The sequence below is a fragment of the Oncorhynchus keta genome, chromosome 22 (genome assembly GCF_023373465.1).
Source record: "Oncorhynchus keta strain PuntledgeMale-10-30-2019 chromosome 22, Oket_V2, whole genome shotgun sequence".
Taxonomy (NCBI): Eukaryota; Metazoa; Chordata; class Actinopteri; order Salmoniformes; family Salmonidae; genus Oncorhynchus; species Oncorhynchus keta.
In genome coordinates, this window is record NC_068442.1 from 26,584,665 (window position 1) to 26,605,337 (window position 20,673).

General features: G+C 40.7%; 1 protein-coding gene across 9 annotated transcripts in view; it reads right to left on the reverse strand.

The window, feature by feature from the left end:
- Window positions 1–1,810: 1,810 nt before the first annotated feature.
- The window catches only part of LOC118401239 (myocyte-specific enhancer factor 2A-like), a 120,701-nt gene continuing 101,838 nt past the window's right edge, over window positions 1,811–20,673 (reverse strand). For 3 of the 9 annotated variants that reach the window (XM_035798587.2, XM_035798586.2, XM_035798588.2), the window contains 6 exons: window positions 12,814–12,861; window positions 10,178–10,362; window positions 8,264–8,287; window positions 5,913–6,036; window positions 5,633–5,756; window positions 1,811–5,436 (listed from right to left, as the gene is read on the reverse strand). In XM_035798587.2, coding sequence (XP_035654480.1) covers window positions 5,076–5,436; window positions 5,633–5,756; window positions 5,913–6,036; window positions 8,264–8,287; window positions 10,178–10,362; window positions 12,814–12,861 — 866 coding nt within the window. In that variant the 3' untranslated portion in view covers window positions 1,811–5,075. The remainder of the gene's footprint in view (window positions 5,437–5,632; window positions 5,757–5,912; window positions 6,037–8,263; window positions 8,288–10,177; window positions 10,363–12,813; window positions 12,862–20,673) is intronic. The other 6 variants (XM_035798592.2, XM_035798591.2, XM_035798589.2 and 3 more) reach the window with 3 other exon arrangements.

The following is a 20,673-nucleotide window of genomic DNA, read 5'->3' on the forward strand; positions in this document are numbered from 1 at the left end:
GCACTTTACACCACTGCATTGTATCACCGACCTGCTGCCAACTCACTTTCTAGCCAAAAGGCTGGCCGATGGTGATATTGAGTCATTTCATCTTATCGTCGAAAAGGAATTTATGCAGCTGCCTATACACTCGTACTCTGTGGTGGAAAATGGTGTTTCATAAAAATGTATGCATATTTTCCAAGTTTTCTTCTGCCTTCTCGCCATTAAATCGAATTAAGGAGGAAATTGACGCCTTTGCAGCCTGAATGGAGAATGCTGAATTTACGAACCGGTTCACGGGGGATATGAATCTATAGCCAGTTACTAACATTAACTTTGGATGGTAAGATGAAACGACTCGATATGGCCATCTGCCGGCCTTTGGGCTACTCACCTTTCAGATTGTTTGTGGACTGATTTTGGACTGATCAGATGCTATGTTGTGGGGTGTTTTCCTAATATCTTTATCCATTGAATGCTTGTGATTTTACAGGGTATATCCTGATATTGTGAAATGTATTGGCTATTTGGTATATTGGCTTTAGAGATATATTGATTATAGGATTACATATTATTGATGAAATAGCCTATCTCTTCAGTTATAGGTGATTTGCCTAGTTTGGAGGCACTCTGCAGAAGCCAGTCATAACTTCAGTTATTGGCTATTTCGATTATTCTTTGTTATTTTGAAAGTCTACGTAGGACAGAGTTCATTAACGTCTTGTAAATACTTGTGGATCCAGCTTACCTTCTAGCCCAAAACCTGTAAATATACAGCAGCATGTTTCACCTGATTCCGTTTGACTATTTATCCTTCACACACACTGACAGTAGGGTCCTCCTATTTTACTAGTAGTATTAATGTTAGCATATAATGGCTAAAAAGTGTATTGTTTATGGTCAGGCTATGCAGGAGTTCCAGAATATTTTTCCCATCCACCCGCCAGTAAGCATTGGTACTGCACAACTGTAGTTCAACATTCCTGCCTATGTGTACACGAAGTATACGAAACATTAGGACACCTTCCTAATATTGAGTTGAACCCCCACCTTTGCCTTCGGAACAGCCTCAATTTGTCAGGGCATGGACTGTACAAGGTGTTGAGCGTTCCACAGGGATGCTGGCCCATGTTGACTACAATGTTTGCAGTTCTTGTCACGAACCAGTACGCCTGGCACCTGCTGCCATACCCAGTTCAAAGGCACTTAAATATTTTGTCTTGCCCATTCACCCTCTGAATGGCAAACACCCACAATCCAATTCTCAATTGTCTCAAATCCTTCGTTAACCCATCTCCTCCCCTTGAAGTGGATTTAACAAGTGACATCAATAAGGAATTATAGCTGTCACCCGGTCAGTCTATGTCATGGAAAGAGCAGGTGTTTTTAAGGTGTTGTATACTCAATGTAGTGTCTGAATGAAGGTTTTCCAAAAAGATCAATGACAATGTGAACTATTCGGTTTGAAAACGCACTTCCTGCACTTCTGTATTATGAAAGCCAACTTGTGCTGACCTTTTGTGAACATTACATGATGTTTGTAAATAATTAATTGGGACACCTTCCTCTCCATCACTCCCATATGAAGGCACATAGAGTTGGTGTTTAAGCATACATTGAGGTGTTTAATAGAGCTGACAGTCTCTATTGTTGGGGACTTCACAGGGGGACAAAATCTAGGTAAGAGAGTTGTTTACTTAATTGTATACAGGATGAGTGAGAGAACCTAAAATACACAGTAAAAGCCAATAGTTTTACTTTTAGTGAATGTAGAATACAAATTTGTACAACAATCTCTAGCTTGGTATCTTAGTCATTCAATAAAAAGTTCACTAGAATATTTATTGTATAATGAAGATAAAACAACACATTCAAGGGAAATAAAATGCAGATGAACTTAAAATTCTCTCTTGATTTTGAAACAGTTTGTTTCATTCATGGCAACAAAGTCCAGCTTGTGCCGCCAAACGGTTTGAGCATCCAAACCGCAAACAGCTTCTTTAAGTGAACTATTAACTACAACAATTACCAAACACATAGTTCTGTTTTGTAAAAGCCTTAAAGCAAAGCATTGTAGGCTTACTCTCGCAAAGCAAAGTGAAGAAAGTACTTCAAACAAAGTTCTGTTGTCTCCTTAAATCCTGTTCTTTCACATTCAATAGTTGTGCATATTTTTACACAGCACATAGACCAAAAAAGCAAGTCTATCCCTTTACATTCTCAATACATTCCTTGTGTGAATCTGATTTCAGGGGAGTGTGATTATCCAGTCTATGTACTGTAATGTATGTCAGCTTCTTTAGCTGTAGGGGTGCAAGTTTGGAGCTTTGTGAGGCTTGTCTTGATGTATAACATGAGTAATTCTTTGGGATAAGGCTATTTTCTAACCGTGCATATAAAGAGTGAACCTAGAAAAATTCCCTGATATCCTACCAAGTGCTAAAGTGTGCATGTAATTGTGTGATGAAGTTATAAAAAAAAGACTGCTACTGCCTTTTAAGAATAGTGTAATGGTTTTATTGCTATTCTGTAACCTGAAGTGTTAAATTTGATATTAATAAGTTATGTTGTGTTTCTTATGCATCTCTAAAATATTTCTGAATTGATCAAGACTGAGGAAAACAATGTGTTCAAAAATGTTTACATGATTTCAAATTGATGTGCAACTGCCTATCAAGCTCCCTCACACAGTGGCACTAAAGGTTAACAGTCATATTTTCATCTGCTCAGGCCCTGTAGGCCCTAAGCACATAGTTCCTACTTCATCATATCCGCAAATCTTCATTCTAGTACTGAGGGTGACTATATGGGACTTGCAATAACATCTAATAGTAGACTGGACCCTTCAAGTCACATTTTGTTGGGGTCTCATCAGGACAGAGTATGAGTTGTAAACTACATAGATCACTATTGGCTTATGGCCAACTGCTATGGATCAAATGAAAGGGGTGGAGGTGGGCATGGAGAAGAAACACACAAGGGAAAATATAGCAAATATAAAGAGAGACTCCTTTTGTACAACACAATTCTCATACAAATGTGTGCAATCCAGCAGTGTGAGATCAAGTCAATTCAGTTGCATTGTCTCTACTACGTTTTAGCTGCTGAATTCTCTGACACTTTGCCACTGTGAGGATTGGGTATCACGAAACCAGGGCCACCTGTAACAGACAATGACCTACATGCCTCTGCATGGTCTGATATGCTCACACAGGCAAACATACAACAGTGAAACAGAAAATGGCTGTTTCCCCTCACCAGTACTACACCCTGTTTATGACATCATTATTTCTGGATTATTCATTTCCTACTAGTGATGGGGCATTTACAAAGGATATTTTACTGTGCCAATTTATAAAATGGATACATTTTATACATAATCATGACTGAGATGTACATTTAGGCTATGATATTTACAACGTTTGTAACTTAGTTTACTCAATGTGAAAAAATTCACCAGAGTGATCTATCGATGGATAATTTAATTAAACATAAATAGGTTTATCGGCATGGTTCATGAAATGGCATATCTTTCGATTGAGCTAAGCACAATCACAATGGGCGGTTTTGCAATGCTGAGATGGGACCTTGGGTTTGAAAGTTGGCAGAGTATCCAGCAGCTGCAGGTAAATAGTTAACACAATAGAAGGAACCATGTTATCCTTAGCATTGCGATTTTCCTTCACAACATACGGTATACAGGAACTTTAACCTCACAGCACTGTTATTACAATTTCATAGGGACAGATATTCACCACTATTAAAGGGAAAATGACCCAAAAAACTACTCTGGAAATAAATCCACTGATTTTAAAACAGTAATAACAAAATTTTAAAGAAAGCACAGTATAATTAACAAAATAGTAAATATTAACCAGTGAATACTCTACTTAATAAGGATCTCGCTGGGTAAACATGGCAGTAATCCACAAAAATATACCTTTTTCTTGAATCTGGTGATGGTACAATACATACGTACTTAACACCAAGGTGATAAATATTAAAGTTGCTATTTACATAACAAAGGAAAACATTTGGCTCAAATTTAGAATTTTACAAACAGAACATCAAGTGTTCATGGCTTTAGATATTGATTCAAGATCTGGCTTGCATGTCTTCGTATTGGTTGTAACAGAGCACAGTAAAAACACAACTAAGATAAACAGTTGTTTTTGAGAGAATTGCTAGGAAAACATAGCTACAAAATAACAAATAAACATACAGTACAGCTTTGGCTTACATTACCAATGAATTGTTGGAGCAATGAGAATATTTCTTACTATTACTATGCTACCAGTTCAACTGGACCATTTCCCATTATCTTAATTTCCCATATCAGATTATAAAATGAATATGTTATTATTGCAATATACTTTTCATCTCTTTTATAACTAATCGCATGACTCTGAGCCATGTCCTTCCCATACATGATAGCTTTTCCTGTCTCAAACCCCACGAGAGAATTTCTACCTCTTTCAAATTATGTTGTAGTGTCTCTGAGGTCGATTTTGTTTTAAAATGAGATTTCACATCGATTTGATGTAATAACTTAATAGAAAGAGACAAATTGAGTCAACATTGTGTGAGATTAAAGGTGTATGCGGTTACACCATCATGTTGGAAACCTGCGCTCTAACAGTGGATGCCACAAGCAAAACCTCAGCCAGTAGGCAACACTCTGACTTTCTTTGATTGTTTGCAACTTGCAACCACAACAGCAAACTACAAGTAAGTGCCAGACTAGACCAGTGACTACAATAAACTAGATTGTTTCATTTGCTTTTTTTTCTTTGAACATCGGACTCCTGCAAACATAATCTTGATTGCACCCAGTACCTGATAACATCTGTTTGTGTACATAATTCAGTCCAACTACTTGAATGCTCTTCTTATTCATGTGAGACGTATTTAATTTAGATATGTCCTTTAATTGTATTTGCCATTCTCCTTCTTACAAAATGAAATGGAGTTAAATAATAATATTATAATGATAACTATAAGGACCTTTCCTACCCCATCCATCTCTCCCCCAAGTCTACCCCCTCCCTCCCTCCCTCTGACTAGCTGGTGACTGGAGGCTTGACCATGTGGCTCTATGTCACCCAGGTGTCCATGCGCATGCGCTTGACAGAAGGGCTCGCCCTGTTGTCCTCGGTGCCGGCCGGGGGTCTGCCCAGCCCCATGGAGGAGGTGTGGAAGTCTGGCCGGTGGTCCTCGCGGTCGCTGCCATCATATGAGCTGCAGGAGGAGCTGAGACTGTCCACTGGCGAGCGGCCCAGGTCCTGCCGGCCGGACGCCTGCTGCTGCTGCTGATGCCGCTGCTGTTGCTGCTGCTGGTGGAAGCCAGAGGGGGTGACGCGCTCCCGAGGAGGGGAGATGGGTTCTGACTTGATATTGATGTTTTGGCTGGTGTTGATGGAGAGGTTGGAGCCCTGAGGTAGGTGACCACCACCCCTGTGAGAGAAACAGCACGGGCTCAGTGGCCATTTGGAAAGTGACATAGATCAGGTTCTTGGAGTGGTGGTTGGAAAAGGGATATTTAAAGGAGCACAAGCTACAGTATGTAGTTTGAATGTGTATATAATGTGTGTTCATGTGTGGGTTTCTTAATGTGTATGTGTGTGTGTGTGTTTGCTAATGTGTTACTCACACCAAAGAACTGAGAGCTGCCTGGCCCAGTTGATGTTGTTGCCATGCCGACATGGAGCCCAGAGAGAGCCCTGGAGAGCCGAAGCCCTGTAGGGAGGAGATCTCTGCACTGCTCAGGGAGTACTCTGCAACAACAGCACCAGAGAACAGTGAGTTACACACAATCCCCCTCACACTGTTACTGCAGCAACACCTCTCACCACAGGAGACCAGACCAATCAGTAACAGCCAGGCAGGCAGGGCTGAGGCAGCTGTGGCAGGGGACAGAGGGGTAGACTCACCGGTGTTGTAAGCGGTGGGCATGCCTGAGTAGACCAGGCCTTGAGGGGGCAGGCTGGGGGTGGTGACAGACACTACTGGGGTGGCCAGTGGCTGGGACTGGGAGCTGCTTAGCCTTTGGGTGTTCTGCAAACAAAACCAGGAAAACACAGATGTAATGAACAAAGCAACAGTATGGCCCTATAGGCCTTACTGTAGTGAACCCAAATTATACAAAATGTCAGTTGTTATATATTTCATTTTATATGTTTTTAAGTAGTAACTTGATAAAGACCATTATTATTGTGACAGTGGACAAATGTGTTGTGATTCTACTTTCCACCAAGAGGGGGCATTGTAGCTTCATGTCACATGGAGCTACAATCCAGATAACATATTGAGGCTTGTTATATGACAACGGCTTGACAATATGCACAATAAGCATAAAACTCAATCCCATTAAGTAAAGACATTGCGTGTGTTTGTCCAATATTGAGAAGAGGACTGTTGTTTGTGGATGAATCTCTTAACAGTTATTCAATGTAGGGATTATGGATAAGGGAATATAGTTTTGAAGTATGATATCGTTTTACCAAATACAATAGTGGGATTGGTGCTGATATGCAATCTTTTTCATATTCAATTTTCCTTACAAGCTAAGGCAAATGCTCTTCAGCACTCAAGTCGTTTACAGATGGCAGATGTCTTAAGCCTGATACAAAAAGAGATGGGTCCTACATTTGGATAATATACAGTAGCTACTACTAACTCCTTTTAAAACCGCAATCCTGGCTGCAGTGGCTGGAATGCTGTCCTAAGCACACAGTCACACACAACGCAGTGCCTTCATAAGGCAGCAACAGGACCACAAAAGCTCTGAGGCAGCCTACTACACTCACCAGGCCCACACACTCACACTGAACTCATTTCCCACAGATCTATGCATGCTTTATTCAAATCTTCTGAGGTTATAACATTCTGTCCATTATGTACCTCTATCAACTTTGAATGCTACACTTGAAGGTTCACCTTCCAACAGGACAACAACCCTAGGCACACAGCCAAGACAACACAGTGGCTTCTGGACAAGTCTCTGAATGTCCTTGAGTATCCCAGCCAGAGCCCGGACTTGAACCCGATCGAAAATCTCTGGAGAGACCTGAAAATAGCTCTGCAGCGATGCTCCCCATCCAACCTGACAGAGTTTTAGAGGATCTGCAGAGAACAATGGGAGAAACTACCCAAATACACCTGTGCCAAGCTTGCAGCGTCATACCCAAGAAGACTCGAGGCTGTAATCACTGCCAAACGTGCTTCAACAAAGCACTGAGTAAAGGGTCTGAATACTTATGTAAATGCAATATTTCTGTTTGACATTTTTTATAAATTTGCAAACATTATTAAAAAAACCTGTTTTTGCTTTGTCATTATAGGGTATTGTGTGTACATTTATTAAGAAAAAAAGAATTTCATAACATTTTGAATAAGGCTGTAACATAACAAATTGTCGAAAAAGTCAAAGGGTCTGAATACTTTCCGAATGCACTGTATTTGCTAGCACCTGATAGAGGCAAAATGACATTTAGCATGAGCAGCAGGACTGTTTGGGATCTGGTTGGGAATAACATCAAGAGACACCTTTACTCAATAAGTGTAGCAAACACATAAGGCATATCCTTGTAATATAGTGCAGCTGAAGGTTACATTTGAGGCAATATTGCATCATGACAGTTTGATAAATATCTGCTGCTCCTATTCTCTCCAACGAGGTGACATCATCAAAAACAAACTTCTTCAGAGACTTAATCCACAATGAAGTAATCTGCCCCTCCCAATTAGAAAAATAAATCCAAGATCTGAAATCTCTTCTTGGGAAGTTACTTAGGAATTTTTGTGATATTACGAAACCTTTCGTTTGACTAAATAATATTTGATGTCTGTCCAAACAACTTTCTTGAAGTAACCAGACACAAGATTGATGTCTGATAGTTCTTGTGAACATGTGCATTGTGTGCTCACTCGCAAACAAACAGAAACACACACAAACCCAGCAGGATGTCTGGCATTCCATGAACAACACATGGGAGTGGTGGTGCACAGCACATTAGACAGGTTGAGGCATCTTTAACAGGCCAGGCCTAAAACATGCAGTGACACACTGATGCTACTGTTCATTTCTCAATTTAGTCTTTATAAAAATAAAATGCGTTCAATCAAATCAATTCAATAAACCCAGTTCAAGTTATTCAAATCTACAGTTCAAGTACAGCTGTCACTCCTGAACACGTGTTACTGATCTATATGCCTCTTTCTGTTGTTACGATTTAAAGTGTGCTCATTCAGCCATTTTTCTCAGGCATTTCTTAAAACTCACCAAATCCATTTCCTCTTCCTCTGACTGCTCTCAACAGAAGAAAAGAAGAGAGGCAGGGTTACAAGAGAAGGTCAGGATGGCTTCTACAGTCACCCTTTTAATGTTGAAATCCAAAGTCCTAATTGCCTGATTGTATTCCACAACTAAAAGTCATCTAGATGTGCCTGACCTCTAGACTTACAAATTCACTCTGTCCTCTGCTATTCATGTTACCTTGCAAAACCCTCTTTGTCAAATGCAATATGTCAATCAATTTCTTTGTGGACTCATGAACTTCCCTGAAATACTTTGGATAGAAGAGTCTGCTAAATGACCATGTTATAACACTTTAGCATTGTTTTTGTGACCATTTCTGAGTTTGACCTATGATTTTGGATCCACCACTATTCGCTACTCAGAAGGTTACTGATGTAAAACCGAAATGGATAAACTCTAAGGTGAAGAGTTTAAGTCAGCAAACACACTTTGACTTGGACTTAACCTCACATTGAATAAGTTCTTAACCTCTCATGCATCAATACATAACTATGTCAATCAAATTACTTCATCAACCCTGAGGCTCTAACGTGACTCATTTGGAAGGCTCTCCACTTTCAAAAAAATGTGTTCAAGAAATCTTTGTAGCTCATGTAAAGTAGTCAACGAGGTACCAGTCAACGTAATATATTGATAAAGTAATACTAAGCCTGCATATTTTGCATGTTTGTTTCACCTAGGGATTACTGGGGTCTCTCTGTATCTGAGGGCTACTGTTCTGCTACACAAGAGACTAACTGGAAGCCCCTCTTCCAACTTCCCTGTGCCCTGGCCAGGACTGTCTTAATACCACACTCAATCAATAGCATCAGGAAGACACGACAAGGGCGACAAGATATTATCTGGCTCACACTGGGCCCCTGATTAAGCCTTCATCCCCACTCTGTCACACTGAGATGTGATTAATTTAATACCATTATGGCCTAATGACAGGCTGTCTGCAGACCTGCCAGCCCCCAAAGCCTTAACCTATCTGGAATGTTACGTTTACACTGACAGAGCAGAGCAGGCCACCCCTTTCGTCTCAATACTACTGACACATTCAGGCCTTCTAAATTCTCTCTGTCTGAACCATTCTACCAGTTATATCTAAAATAATGCTTTGTCTTTGTGACGTATGGAGCTCTACCACTTCCAGATGCTGGCATGGTAACAGTACCATACACATGTTGATCCCCTGCTCCAGGCTGGTGGATGGATCACGGGTGCCCAAGCTACGGGCACCCCTGATCCAAACAATGCCTCTGTGTCTTGGAGGAACTCCCGTTGCTGAGAGCTCCAGCAACATGCAGGTTGGAAAGAGTCTATTACTGGCCAATTTCGGAACACTTTTTTCCTCTTTCTCTTTCTTCTCATTTAGATTGATGAGACAGTCTAGTGGAGCCTCCGGTGCTCTGCACCTTCATTATAATAATTAGAGAGGGCCTATCATTTCAATATGAATAATTGAGTGACTGGGCCTCAGAAATATAGACCAACTAGCTATAGCGCTGTTTGTGTTCTTGGCACTGTCCAGAATCTTGCTCCTGTAGGTGATCAAATAAAAATGCAGCATGAGAACGAATGCCACTTGCTGATTGCTGTTGATGGAAGTGAATCTAAGCTGCACGTCAACCAGGAAGAAAGGGGTCCTCAGACAGCACTGATATCCTCATGACATTGTCTCCTGCGCCAAAACATTTCCAGCATGGCACGCTATACCACAATGATACCGTCACGATCCTGTGTAGGGAAAATGAAACTCCCTCTGTTGCACACGTGAGGGGAAAGGAGAATGCTTCTAAGCCAGAATCTAAGCCAGGCCTAGGACTGAGAGATACATACTGTTCCTACAGTCTGCTCATGTGCAGTGAGGAGTGGGGACTGTAGACTACTCACCAGTAGGGGCATCATGCCTTTGCTGGATGGGGGGATCACCACTCTCAGGTCTGGCTTGCGGTTTCCCATCCCCATGTTCACTCCAGGGGGCGGTGGAGACTTGGTGGGCATAACTTTCCCCAGGCCATTCCCGCTGGGTGTGCCCAGGAGTCCCGGAGAGCCCCTGGAGTTGACAAAGCCACTCCCTGGAGAGACACACAGAGACAAAAGCCATCAAGGGACTGTGAGCCACGACAACAACAGGCATCTGCCAAATCTCCAACCATTTAAAGCTGCATAGCTTGCTACGGCATGCAACGTTAAGTGTTCCCAACCCTCTGGGAAGTTTTAATAGACTCTGATAATTATCCTGCACATTTACCAAAATAAAATGTCCATTTCAGAATTGATGAGCCTTTCATTCTTGCTGTGAGTGACGATATCAAAGTCAACTCCTTGTATCCTGGGATGAGGAGCAATTCACTTAACAAATGTACTGTGACTGCTGTTTAAGGTGGGAATAGCATGCCATTACAGTTGGGTAAAACACTTTGCTAAAAGATTGTTAATTTTTTAAAAGTGACAATATGGGAATACTATGTCTGGCTACGCAAAACTATGTACTCATAGTACTGTATTCGTGGTACTATATACATTTGTGTGAAATGTAATTTCCTTGTTTTACTCTAATGGTAGATTTACAGAAGAATGAGTCATAAGGCTGGTTTACCCCCCACCCAGAGTAATTTCCTGTGGCAGCAGCTCTAAAACAAAGTGAAAGAAAGCACAGGGCAATGACACCATCTCAGAGCTGATCAGGAGAAGGACCATTACAGTGCATGTCACACCATGCATATATGGAATGGAACTGATGTGAGGTATATATGCAATGAAATCCTATGGTATCAACGTGAGAGTATAAGCAAATTCAATAGCAGTTTCTAACTTGTTTTGATCCATTATTCAGCTTTATTTTTTAAAGATTATAGATAGTAATTTGTTTTATTTGAAACAGAGGGATGAAAGAATCTATGCTATCTATTATTTCATCGAGAGATCAGTGACACAATTCAACATGTAACTGAGTACTCCATTGTGTTGTATAGAGCCTAGTGAAACACAAGCCAGCTGCAGAATAAGCAGGACCTCGCTCTGTGAAATAATGGAACAATCACCTCTCTAGCTACAGATAAGAAACACCACAATACATGGCCAAATAAACAGTTATCTCACAGCTGAATCAACAACATACGCAATGCAAACTACTATAGCTCCCAGCACTCGCTTTCATCTTATACTGGAAGTGAATGCTGCAAAATCCAAGGTGCACGCATATAATTAGCCATGTAAATGACCCAAACCCTATAAATAGCAGACACTGCTATTGCTTATGGCAAAACATCCAATACGTTAACATAAGCATAGGTCCATTGGAGGACGAGTACCATCTGAGTCAACAACCGTTGGTCAACAACCGTTGCAAAGAATGTATCTTCACTATTGGAAAGTCAGTGCAAATCAGAATTCTTTATTTCTAAGAAAGATAAATTATTTTCTGAAAGGCAAACTCTAGTTGTGGATTTCCACACAGAGGTTTCTTCTCTTCTCAGCTCTACTCAGAAACCATTGTGGGAGTGGGCGAGCAAATCAAGTGAGGCAATATCTGGGCTGGAGTTTGGGAGGGGGAGGGTCCTATCTTGCTTGATATGACTGTAAAAGGTGCAGCAACACAGCTCTCTGATAATGATCAGAAGCTATGATATCATCGTAAGGAAACCGTCCAAAAGTGTTCCTACAAACGTGGATGTGTAGGCAGTAACTAGGGCCTAACGGAGGAGAAACATGCTCCTTGAAGCTAATTTGACATGGACTAAAGCCAGTTGTGCACAAAAGCTACATGCAGAATAACTGTAGTGTACATTTGTACAGATGACCATGCCTAAAAATAGCTGATGAAGAAAATACTTAAATGTAATTAGTGCCAGCATCCCTTTTAGACCTTTAAATGGTTTCTAAATGGGGCACTGTTACAAGATAGAAACAACTATTTTTACCTCACAGTTCATTTTAAAATGAGAAAATTATCACAAGAATGGAGCCAAGCCTTTTGGCAGAATCATATTTGTGGATTTGTTTTCTGTGTGTCATCTGAACCAGAATGGTTCTTCTGCCATCAAATCCTCAGTGAATGACCCCAGGACATGTACAATGATGTTTAGTTTCTGTTTGGGTAAATAAATATACTTTTTGTTGTAAGTAATTAACACCACCCACTGTGGGAGCAAACTTACAAGGTTGTCTGTACCACTCAAACCTTCAGTTTTCATCTGAACGTAAGACAAAATAAACTCTGTTGACTAAGTCGTGATTTCACCAGAATGAACCGCAAAGCAAGTGAGGCAGATCTGACCTGACCTGACTGTCATTAAGCAAACACCAGAGGAACATGAGTCTCAGTGAGGGAAGAGAATACACATTAATGAGAAAAGATTAATGGGTGTGAATCAAGAGCTTCTAATAGATTAAGTGGAAAGGAGAGCAAATTATAATTAATGAGCCTGGACAGAAACTCTTTAGCGGGTGCTTTGGTATTGATTTGACTCAGGAAACAGAGAGCAGGGCCACAGTATGTGAGAGATTACAGTACAGTCACTCACTCGGTAGTGTTTCCAAGAATGCCAATCCATATTTCACTTGGAGGGCCCCTTAACATAAAACAAATACAGTTTAGAAGGCTTTTTAAAGGAAAAAACATACACATTAGAAGTGGTAATCTACTGGGAATAGCTACGGCTTCCACAGTTGTCTAGAAATAAATGAATAATATGTTCAAATAGACTATTTTTGACACACAAACATCCCTTGTAATTGCTCTTCAAGAGACTGTAACGCTCCGGCATTAATTAAAGAATCTGCACAACTTGCAGGCATATTGCACAACAGAGAGAAGAGTGACATCTCTTACATATTGACAAGCTCTCATTCTGAATGCTCGACAGAGTGGGAATAGAGAGAGCATGGCAAGAGTGGAACCGTGTGCAAAGCAGCCCTAATGCATTGAGCAGTGTGACTTTATCACATAAACAATTCTACATTAGAATGCTAATTAGGAATGTATATATATATAGAATGCTAATATATATATATATATATATATATATATATATATATATATATATATATATATATACAGTGGGGCAAAAAAATATTTAGTCAGCCACCAATTGTGCAAGTTCTCCCACTTAAAAAGATGAGAGACGCCTGTAATTTTCATCATAGGTACACTTCAACTATGACAGACAAAATCCAGAAAATCACATTGTAGGATTTTTAATTAATTAATTTGCAAATTATGGTGGAAAATAAGTATTTGGTCACCTACAAACAAGCAAGATTTCTGGCTCTCACAGACCTGTAACTTCTTCTTTAAGAGGCTCCTCTGTCCTCCACTCATTACCTGTATTAATGGCACCTGTTTGAACTTGTTATCAGTATAAAAGACACCTGTCCACAACCTCAAACAGTCACACTCCAAACTCCACTATGGCCAAGACCAGAGAGCTATCAAAGGACACAAGAAACTGTAGAAAATGGTAGACCTGCACCAGGCTGGGAAGACTGAATCTGCAATAGGTAAGCAGCTTGGTTTGAAGAAATCAACTGTGGGAGCGATTATTAGGAAATGGAAGACATACAAGACCACTGATAATCTCGCTCGATCTGGGGCTCCACGCAAGATCTCACCACGTGGGGTCAAAATGATCACAAGAACAGTGAGCAAAAATCCCAGAACCACACGGGGGGACCTAGTGAATGACCTGCAGAGAGCTGGGACCAAAGTAACAAAGCCTACCATCAGTAACACACTACGCCGGGACACTACAGTAACACACTACTATCAGTAACACACTACTAGGGACTCAAATCCTGCAGTGCCAGACGTGTCCCCCTGCTTAAGCCAGTACATGTCCAGGCCCGTCTGAAGTTTGCTAGAGAGCATTTGGATGATCCAGAAGAAGATTGGGAGAATATCATATGGTCAGATGAAACCAAAATATAACTTTTTGGTAAAACCTCAACTCGTTGTGTTTGGAGGACAAAGAATGCCGAGTTGCATCCAAAGAACACCATACCTACTGTGAAGCATGGGGGTGGAAACATCATGCTTTGGGGCTGTTTTTCTGCAAAGGGACCGGGACGACTGATCCGTGTAAAGGAAAGAATGAATGCGGCCATGTATCATGAGATTTTGAGTGAAAAACCTCCTTCCATCAGCATGGGCATTGAAGATGAAACGTGGCTGGGTCTTTCAGCATGACAATGATCCCAAACACACCGCCCGGGCAACGAAGGAGTGGCTTCGTAAGAAGCATTTCAAGGTCCTGGAGTGGCCAAGCCAGTCTCCAGATCTCAACCCCATAGAAAATCTTTGGAGTTGAAAGTCCGTGTTGCCCAGCAACAGCCCCAAAACATCACTGCTCTAGAGGAGATCTCCATGGAGGAATGGGCCAAAATACCAGCAACAGTGTGTGAAAACCTTGTGAAGACATACAGAAAAGTTTGACCTCTGTCATTGCCAACAAAGGGTATATAACAAAGTATTGAGATAAACTTTTGTTATTGACCAAATACTTATTTTCCACCATAATGTGCAAATAAATTCGTTAAAATTCCTACAATGTGATTTTCTGGATTTTTTTTCTCATTTTGTCTGTCATAGTTGAAGTGTACCTATGATGAAAACTACAGGCCTCTCTCATATTTTTAAGTGGGAGAACTTGCACAATTGGTGGCTGACTAAATACTTTTTTGCCCCACTGTATATAACACCTACTCATTCAAGAGTTTTTCTTTATTTTTACTATTTCCTACATTGTAGAATAATAGTGAAGACATCACAACTATGAAATGGCACATATGAAATCATGTTGTAACCAAAAGTGTTAAACAAATCAAAATATATTTTATATTTGAGATTCTTCAAATTGCCTCCCTTTGCCTTGATGACAGCTTTGCACTCTCTTGGCATTCTCTCAGCCAGCTTCATGAGGTAGTCACCTGGAATGCAATTCAATTAACAGGTGTGCCTTTTTTAAAGTTAATTTGTGGAATTTCTTTCCTTCTTATTAATGCATTTGAGTCAATCAGTTGTGTTGTGACAAGGTATGGGGGCATACAGAACATAGCCCTATTTTCGTAGAGAAAGAGAGACGACAGTACATCCTTACTTTAAGACGGGAAATTTCAAGAAAATTTCTTCAAGTGCAGTCGCAAAAACCATCAAGCGCTATGATGAAATTGTCTCTCATAAGGACCGCCACAGGAATGATCCAGAGTTACCTCTGCTGCAGAGGATAAGCTCATTAGAGTTTCCAAATAAATGCTTCAGAGTTCAAGTAACAGACACATATCAACATCAACTGTTCAGTTGAACATCAACTGTTAAGACAACAATAAGAAGAAGAGACTTGCTTGGGCCAAGAAACATGAGCAATGGACATTAGACCAGTGGAAATTTGTCCTTTGGTCTGGAGTGCAAATTGGAGATTTTTGGTTCCAACCACTGTGTTTTTTTGAGATGCAGTGTGGGTAAACGGATGTGTATATCCCCACTGTGAAGCATGGAGGAGGTGGTGTTATGGTGTGGGGGTGCTTTGCTCGTGACACTGTCAGTGATTTATTTAGAATTCAAGGCACACTTAACCAGCATGGCTACCACAGGATTCTGCAGTGATTCGCCATCCCACCTGGTTTGGGCTTAGTGGGACTATCATTTGTTTTTCAACAGGACAATGACCCAACACACCTCCAGGCTGTTTAAGGGCTATTTTACCAAGAAGGAGAGTGATGGCGTTCCGCATCAGATGATCTGGCCTCCGCAACCCCCAAACCTCAATCAAATTGAGATGTTGTGGGATGAGTCGGGCCGCAAAGCAGCCAACAATTGCTCAGCATATGACGGAACTCCTTCAACACTGTTGGAAATGTATTCCAGGTGAAGCTGGTTGAGAGAATGCCAAGCGTGTGCAAAGCTGTCATCAAGGCAAAGGTGGCTATTTGAAGAATCTCACATGTAAAAATATTTTGATTTGTTTTTGGCTACTACATAATTCCATATGTGTTATTTCATAGTTTTGATGCCTTCACTATTATTCTACAATGTAGAAGATAGCAAAAAAAAAAAAAAACCTTGAATAAGTAAGTGTTATAAAACTGTTGACCGGTAGTGTATACAGTTGAAGTCGGAAGTTTTACATAAACCTTAGCCAAATACATTTAAACTCGGTTTTTCAGAATTCCTGACATTTAATCCTAGTAAAAAATCCCTGTTTTGGTCAGTTAGGATCAACAGTTTATTTTAAGAATCAGTATTTGGTAGCATTGCCTTTAAATTGTTTTACTTGGGTCAAATGTTTCGGGTAGCCTTCCACAAGCTTCCCACAATAAGTTGGGTGAATTTTGGCCCATTCCTCCTGACAGAGCTGGTGTAACTGAGTCAGGTTTGTAAGGCCTCCTTGCTCGCACACACTTTTTCAGTTCTGCCCCCAAATCTTCTATATGATTGAGGTCAGGGCTTTGTAATGGCCACTCCAATACCTTGACTTTATTGTCCTTAAGCCATTTTGCCACAACTTTGGAAGTATGCTTGGAGTCCTTGTCCATTTGGAAGACCCATTTGCGACCAAGGTTTAACTTCCTGAATGATGTTGCTTCAACATATCCACATAAATTCCCCTCCTCATGATGCCATCATTTTGTGAAGTGCACCAGTCCCTCCTGCAGCAAAGCACCCCCACAACATGATGCTCCCATCCCCGTGCTTCACGGTTGGGCTGGTGTTCTTCGGCTTGCAAGTCTCCCCTTTTTCCTCCAAACATAACGATGGTCATTATGACCAAACAGTTCTATTTTTGTTTCATCAGACCAGAGGATATTGCTCCAAAAAGTATGATCTTTGTCTCCATGTGCAGTTGCAAACCGTAGTCTGGCTTTTCTATGGCGTTTATGTCGATATAGGACTCGTTTTACTGTGGATATAGATACCTTTGTACCTGTTTACTCCAGCATCTTCACAAGGTCCTTTGCTGTTGTTCTGGGATTGATTTGCACTTTTCGCATCAAAGTACGTTAATCTCTAGGAGACAGAACAAGTCTCCTTTCTGAGCGGTATGACGGCTGCGTTGTCCCATGGTGTTTATACTTGCGTACTATTGTTTGTACAGATGAACGTGGTACCTTCAGGCGTTTGGAAATTGCTCCCAAGGATGAACCAAACTTGTGGAGGTCTACAGGTTTTTCTGAGGTCTTGGCTGATTTCTTTTGATTTTCCCATGATGCCAAGCAAAGAGGCACTGAGTTTGAAGGTAGGCCTTGAAATACATCCACAAGTACACCTCCAATTGACTCAAATGATGTCAATTAGCCTATCAGAAGCTTCTAAAGCCATGACATAATTTTCTGGAATTTTCCAAGCTGTTTAAATGCACAGTCAATTTAGTGTATGTAAACTTCTGATCCACTGGAATTGTGATTTATAAGTTAAATGATCTGTCTGTAAACAATTGTTGGAAAAATTACTTGTGTCATGCACAAAGTAGATGTCCTAACCGACTTGCCAAAACTATAGCTTGTTAACAATAAATTTGTGGAGTGTTTGAAAAACGAGTTTTAATGACCCCGACCTAAGTGCATGTAAACTTCTGACTTCAACTGTATATATCACAGTTGCTTTAATTACATCCATATCATGTATGTTTGAGCAAAGCATGAGTTCATATTCTTGTGAGCCAAGGTCTAGGTATTTGAACGAAAGCCAATACAGATGGCTCATTCCAGACAGAACAATTTAAAATGTATTTCTATCAAAAACCTCTCTCTGAAAATATATAATTAATATATATTTAAAATATGGCTAGAACAATTTGCCTGCAAAACCAAAATACTGTACTTTGTGAGTGAATATTTATACCCTGACTCGCCTTTTGTCATGGTCACCAAGAACCAGGCTACTTTATGGAGCCCGGGGCTCTTCAAACATAATCTCAGCCCCATCTCCTTATCTATCATGATTCATGCCTGCAGAGCACTGGGACTGAGCCATTGCGAGAACTCTCCAGGAGGAATATTGGGGCACTTTTCCCCCCTTATTTAGACACTGGCTTGTGTGCTCCTCACGTGCTAGATGGCCCTCTCTGCTGATCCTCATTTACCCAAGTTAAACACGGTGTACATTTAGCACTGCCTGTAATGTTCTACGGGTGAAATTAATGTATGAAAATAGAAAATCCTATTGTGGCTTAACGTAAGATGTGGTGCATTAACAGAAACACACTTTCATGTTTTTGTTTTAATATTATTATGTTCTCGGATTGAAAACAGGCTCATGTTCATTCTGAATCAATACATACTCGATTTCCAATCAAATGACAAAGGCCTCTAATGTATTTCCTTCACACTGCTGCAGAAAGGAAACTATGACAACGGCTCCAAAAAGCTACAGCTTTCCAGCTGCAGTACTTCTGCTTCCACAATGTGGAAGAGAGAAATGCTAAGGTGCAATGAGATGTCATGTCCATGGACAAAATGATTAATTTGCACTTTGTCTGTGCATGTCAATATTAAGAGAGTTTTCTTTCCAAGGACAAGAGCTGGCATGACAGGTAGGATTAGTGTTCGGATCAGGGCCACCATTCCCGAGGCTTAATCATTGATCCTGAGCATTTCCCAGGACATTCTCCATGCTTGTAAGCTCTTCTTAGTAGAGATATAAAGCCACACCACCGAGGGAGAAAAGAGAGCAACCAGTACAAGACAGGAGCATTCCGTCTGCTTTGTCCAAAAGGCCTCTCTTCTCCCAATAGCTGCAGCTTGTGAAAAATCTGAGCTATGTAAGAAATGGCCATCTGACAGCAGCACTGAAGAGAGAGGTTTCTCTCCCAAGCAGTCTGTCTCTGCTGTTCCACCCAGTTTGGTACATACAACCCCACAACCTTACCGCTTACCCCTTACCCAGCACAGGGTCAGGGTTCCGAGCACTGCCAAAGACCAAATACAGACAGACCAAACATTTCACACAGCACTGACTCAGAGTATTGAATCACCTCACCAACCTCTTACTCAAACTTCTACCCAGCATATCTAGGCTCACAATTCAGGACAGAATTACATGTAAGATCTATAGCTTTAAAGGGATACTTCGGGATTTTGGCAATGAACCCCTCTATCTACATCCCCAGAGTCAGATTAATTCATGGATACCATTTGTATGTCTCTGCATCCTGTAGGAAGGAAGTTAGAGGTAGTTTCGCAAGCCGATGCTAACTAGCATTGGTTACCATAGACTCCCAATCATTGCGCTAACGCTGGTTATCAATTCCGCTAAAGATAATAAGAAACTTCCTTCAAACTCCACAGAGAGACATACAAATGGTATCCACAAGATCATCTGGCAAAGTAGATAAAGGGCTTACATTTTTTTTTACCTGGCCTACCTGGTTAAATTAAAGTGAAATAAAAAATGTTTAAAAAACTTTTTTTTTTTTTTGAGTCTCATAGCAAAGGGTCTGAATAGTTATGTAAACAAGGCATTTAAAAAACCATTTCTAATAACATGTTTTTGCTTAGTCATTATGGGCTATTGTGTGTAGATTGATGAAATAGTTTTTAAAAAATCAATTATAGAGTAACAAAATGTGGAAAAAGTCAAGTGGTCTGTATATAATATTTGGAATGTATTCAGACCCCTTGTCTTTTTCCATATTTTGTTACGTGACAGCCATATTCTAAAATTGATTAAATCAAACTATTTCCTCATTAATCTACACACAATACCCCATAATGACAAAGCAAAAACAGAAATAGCTTATTTACATTAGTATTCAGACCCTTTGATATGAGACTCAAAATTTAGCTCAGGTGCATCCTGTTTCCATTGATCATCCTTGAGATGTTTCTACAACTTGATTGGAGTCCACCTGTGCTATATTAAATTCATTGGACATTTTTTGGAAAGGCACACACCTGTGTATAAATAAGGTCCCACAGTTGACAGTGCATGTCAGAGCAAAAACCAAGCCAAGATGTCGAAGAAATTGTCCATAAAGCTCCGAAACAGGATTGTGTTGAGGCACAGATCTAGCAAATGGTACCAAAAAATGTATTCAGCATTGAAGGTCCCAAAGGACACATTTGCCTCCATTATTCTTAAATGGAAGAAGTTTGGAACCACCAAGACTCTTCCTAGAGCTGGCCCACCCAGCCAAACTGAGCAATGGGGGGAGAAGGTGGTGATCAGCGGCAGGGACTGGGAGACTAGTCAGCAAAGTACAGAGAGATGCTCCAGAGCGCTCAGGACCTCAGACTGGGGCGAAGGTTCACTTTCCAACAGGACAACAACCCTAAGCACACAGCCAAGACAATGCAGGAGTGGCTTCGGGGGAAGTCTCTGAATGTCCTTGAGTGGCCTAGCTAGAGCCCGGACTTGAACCCAATCTAACATCTCTGGAGAGACCTGAAAA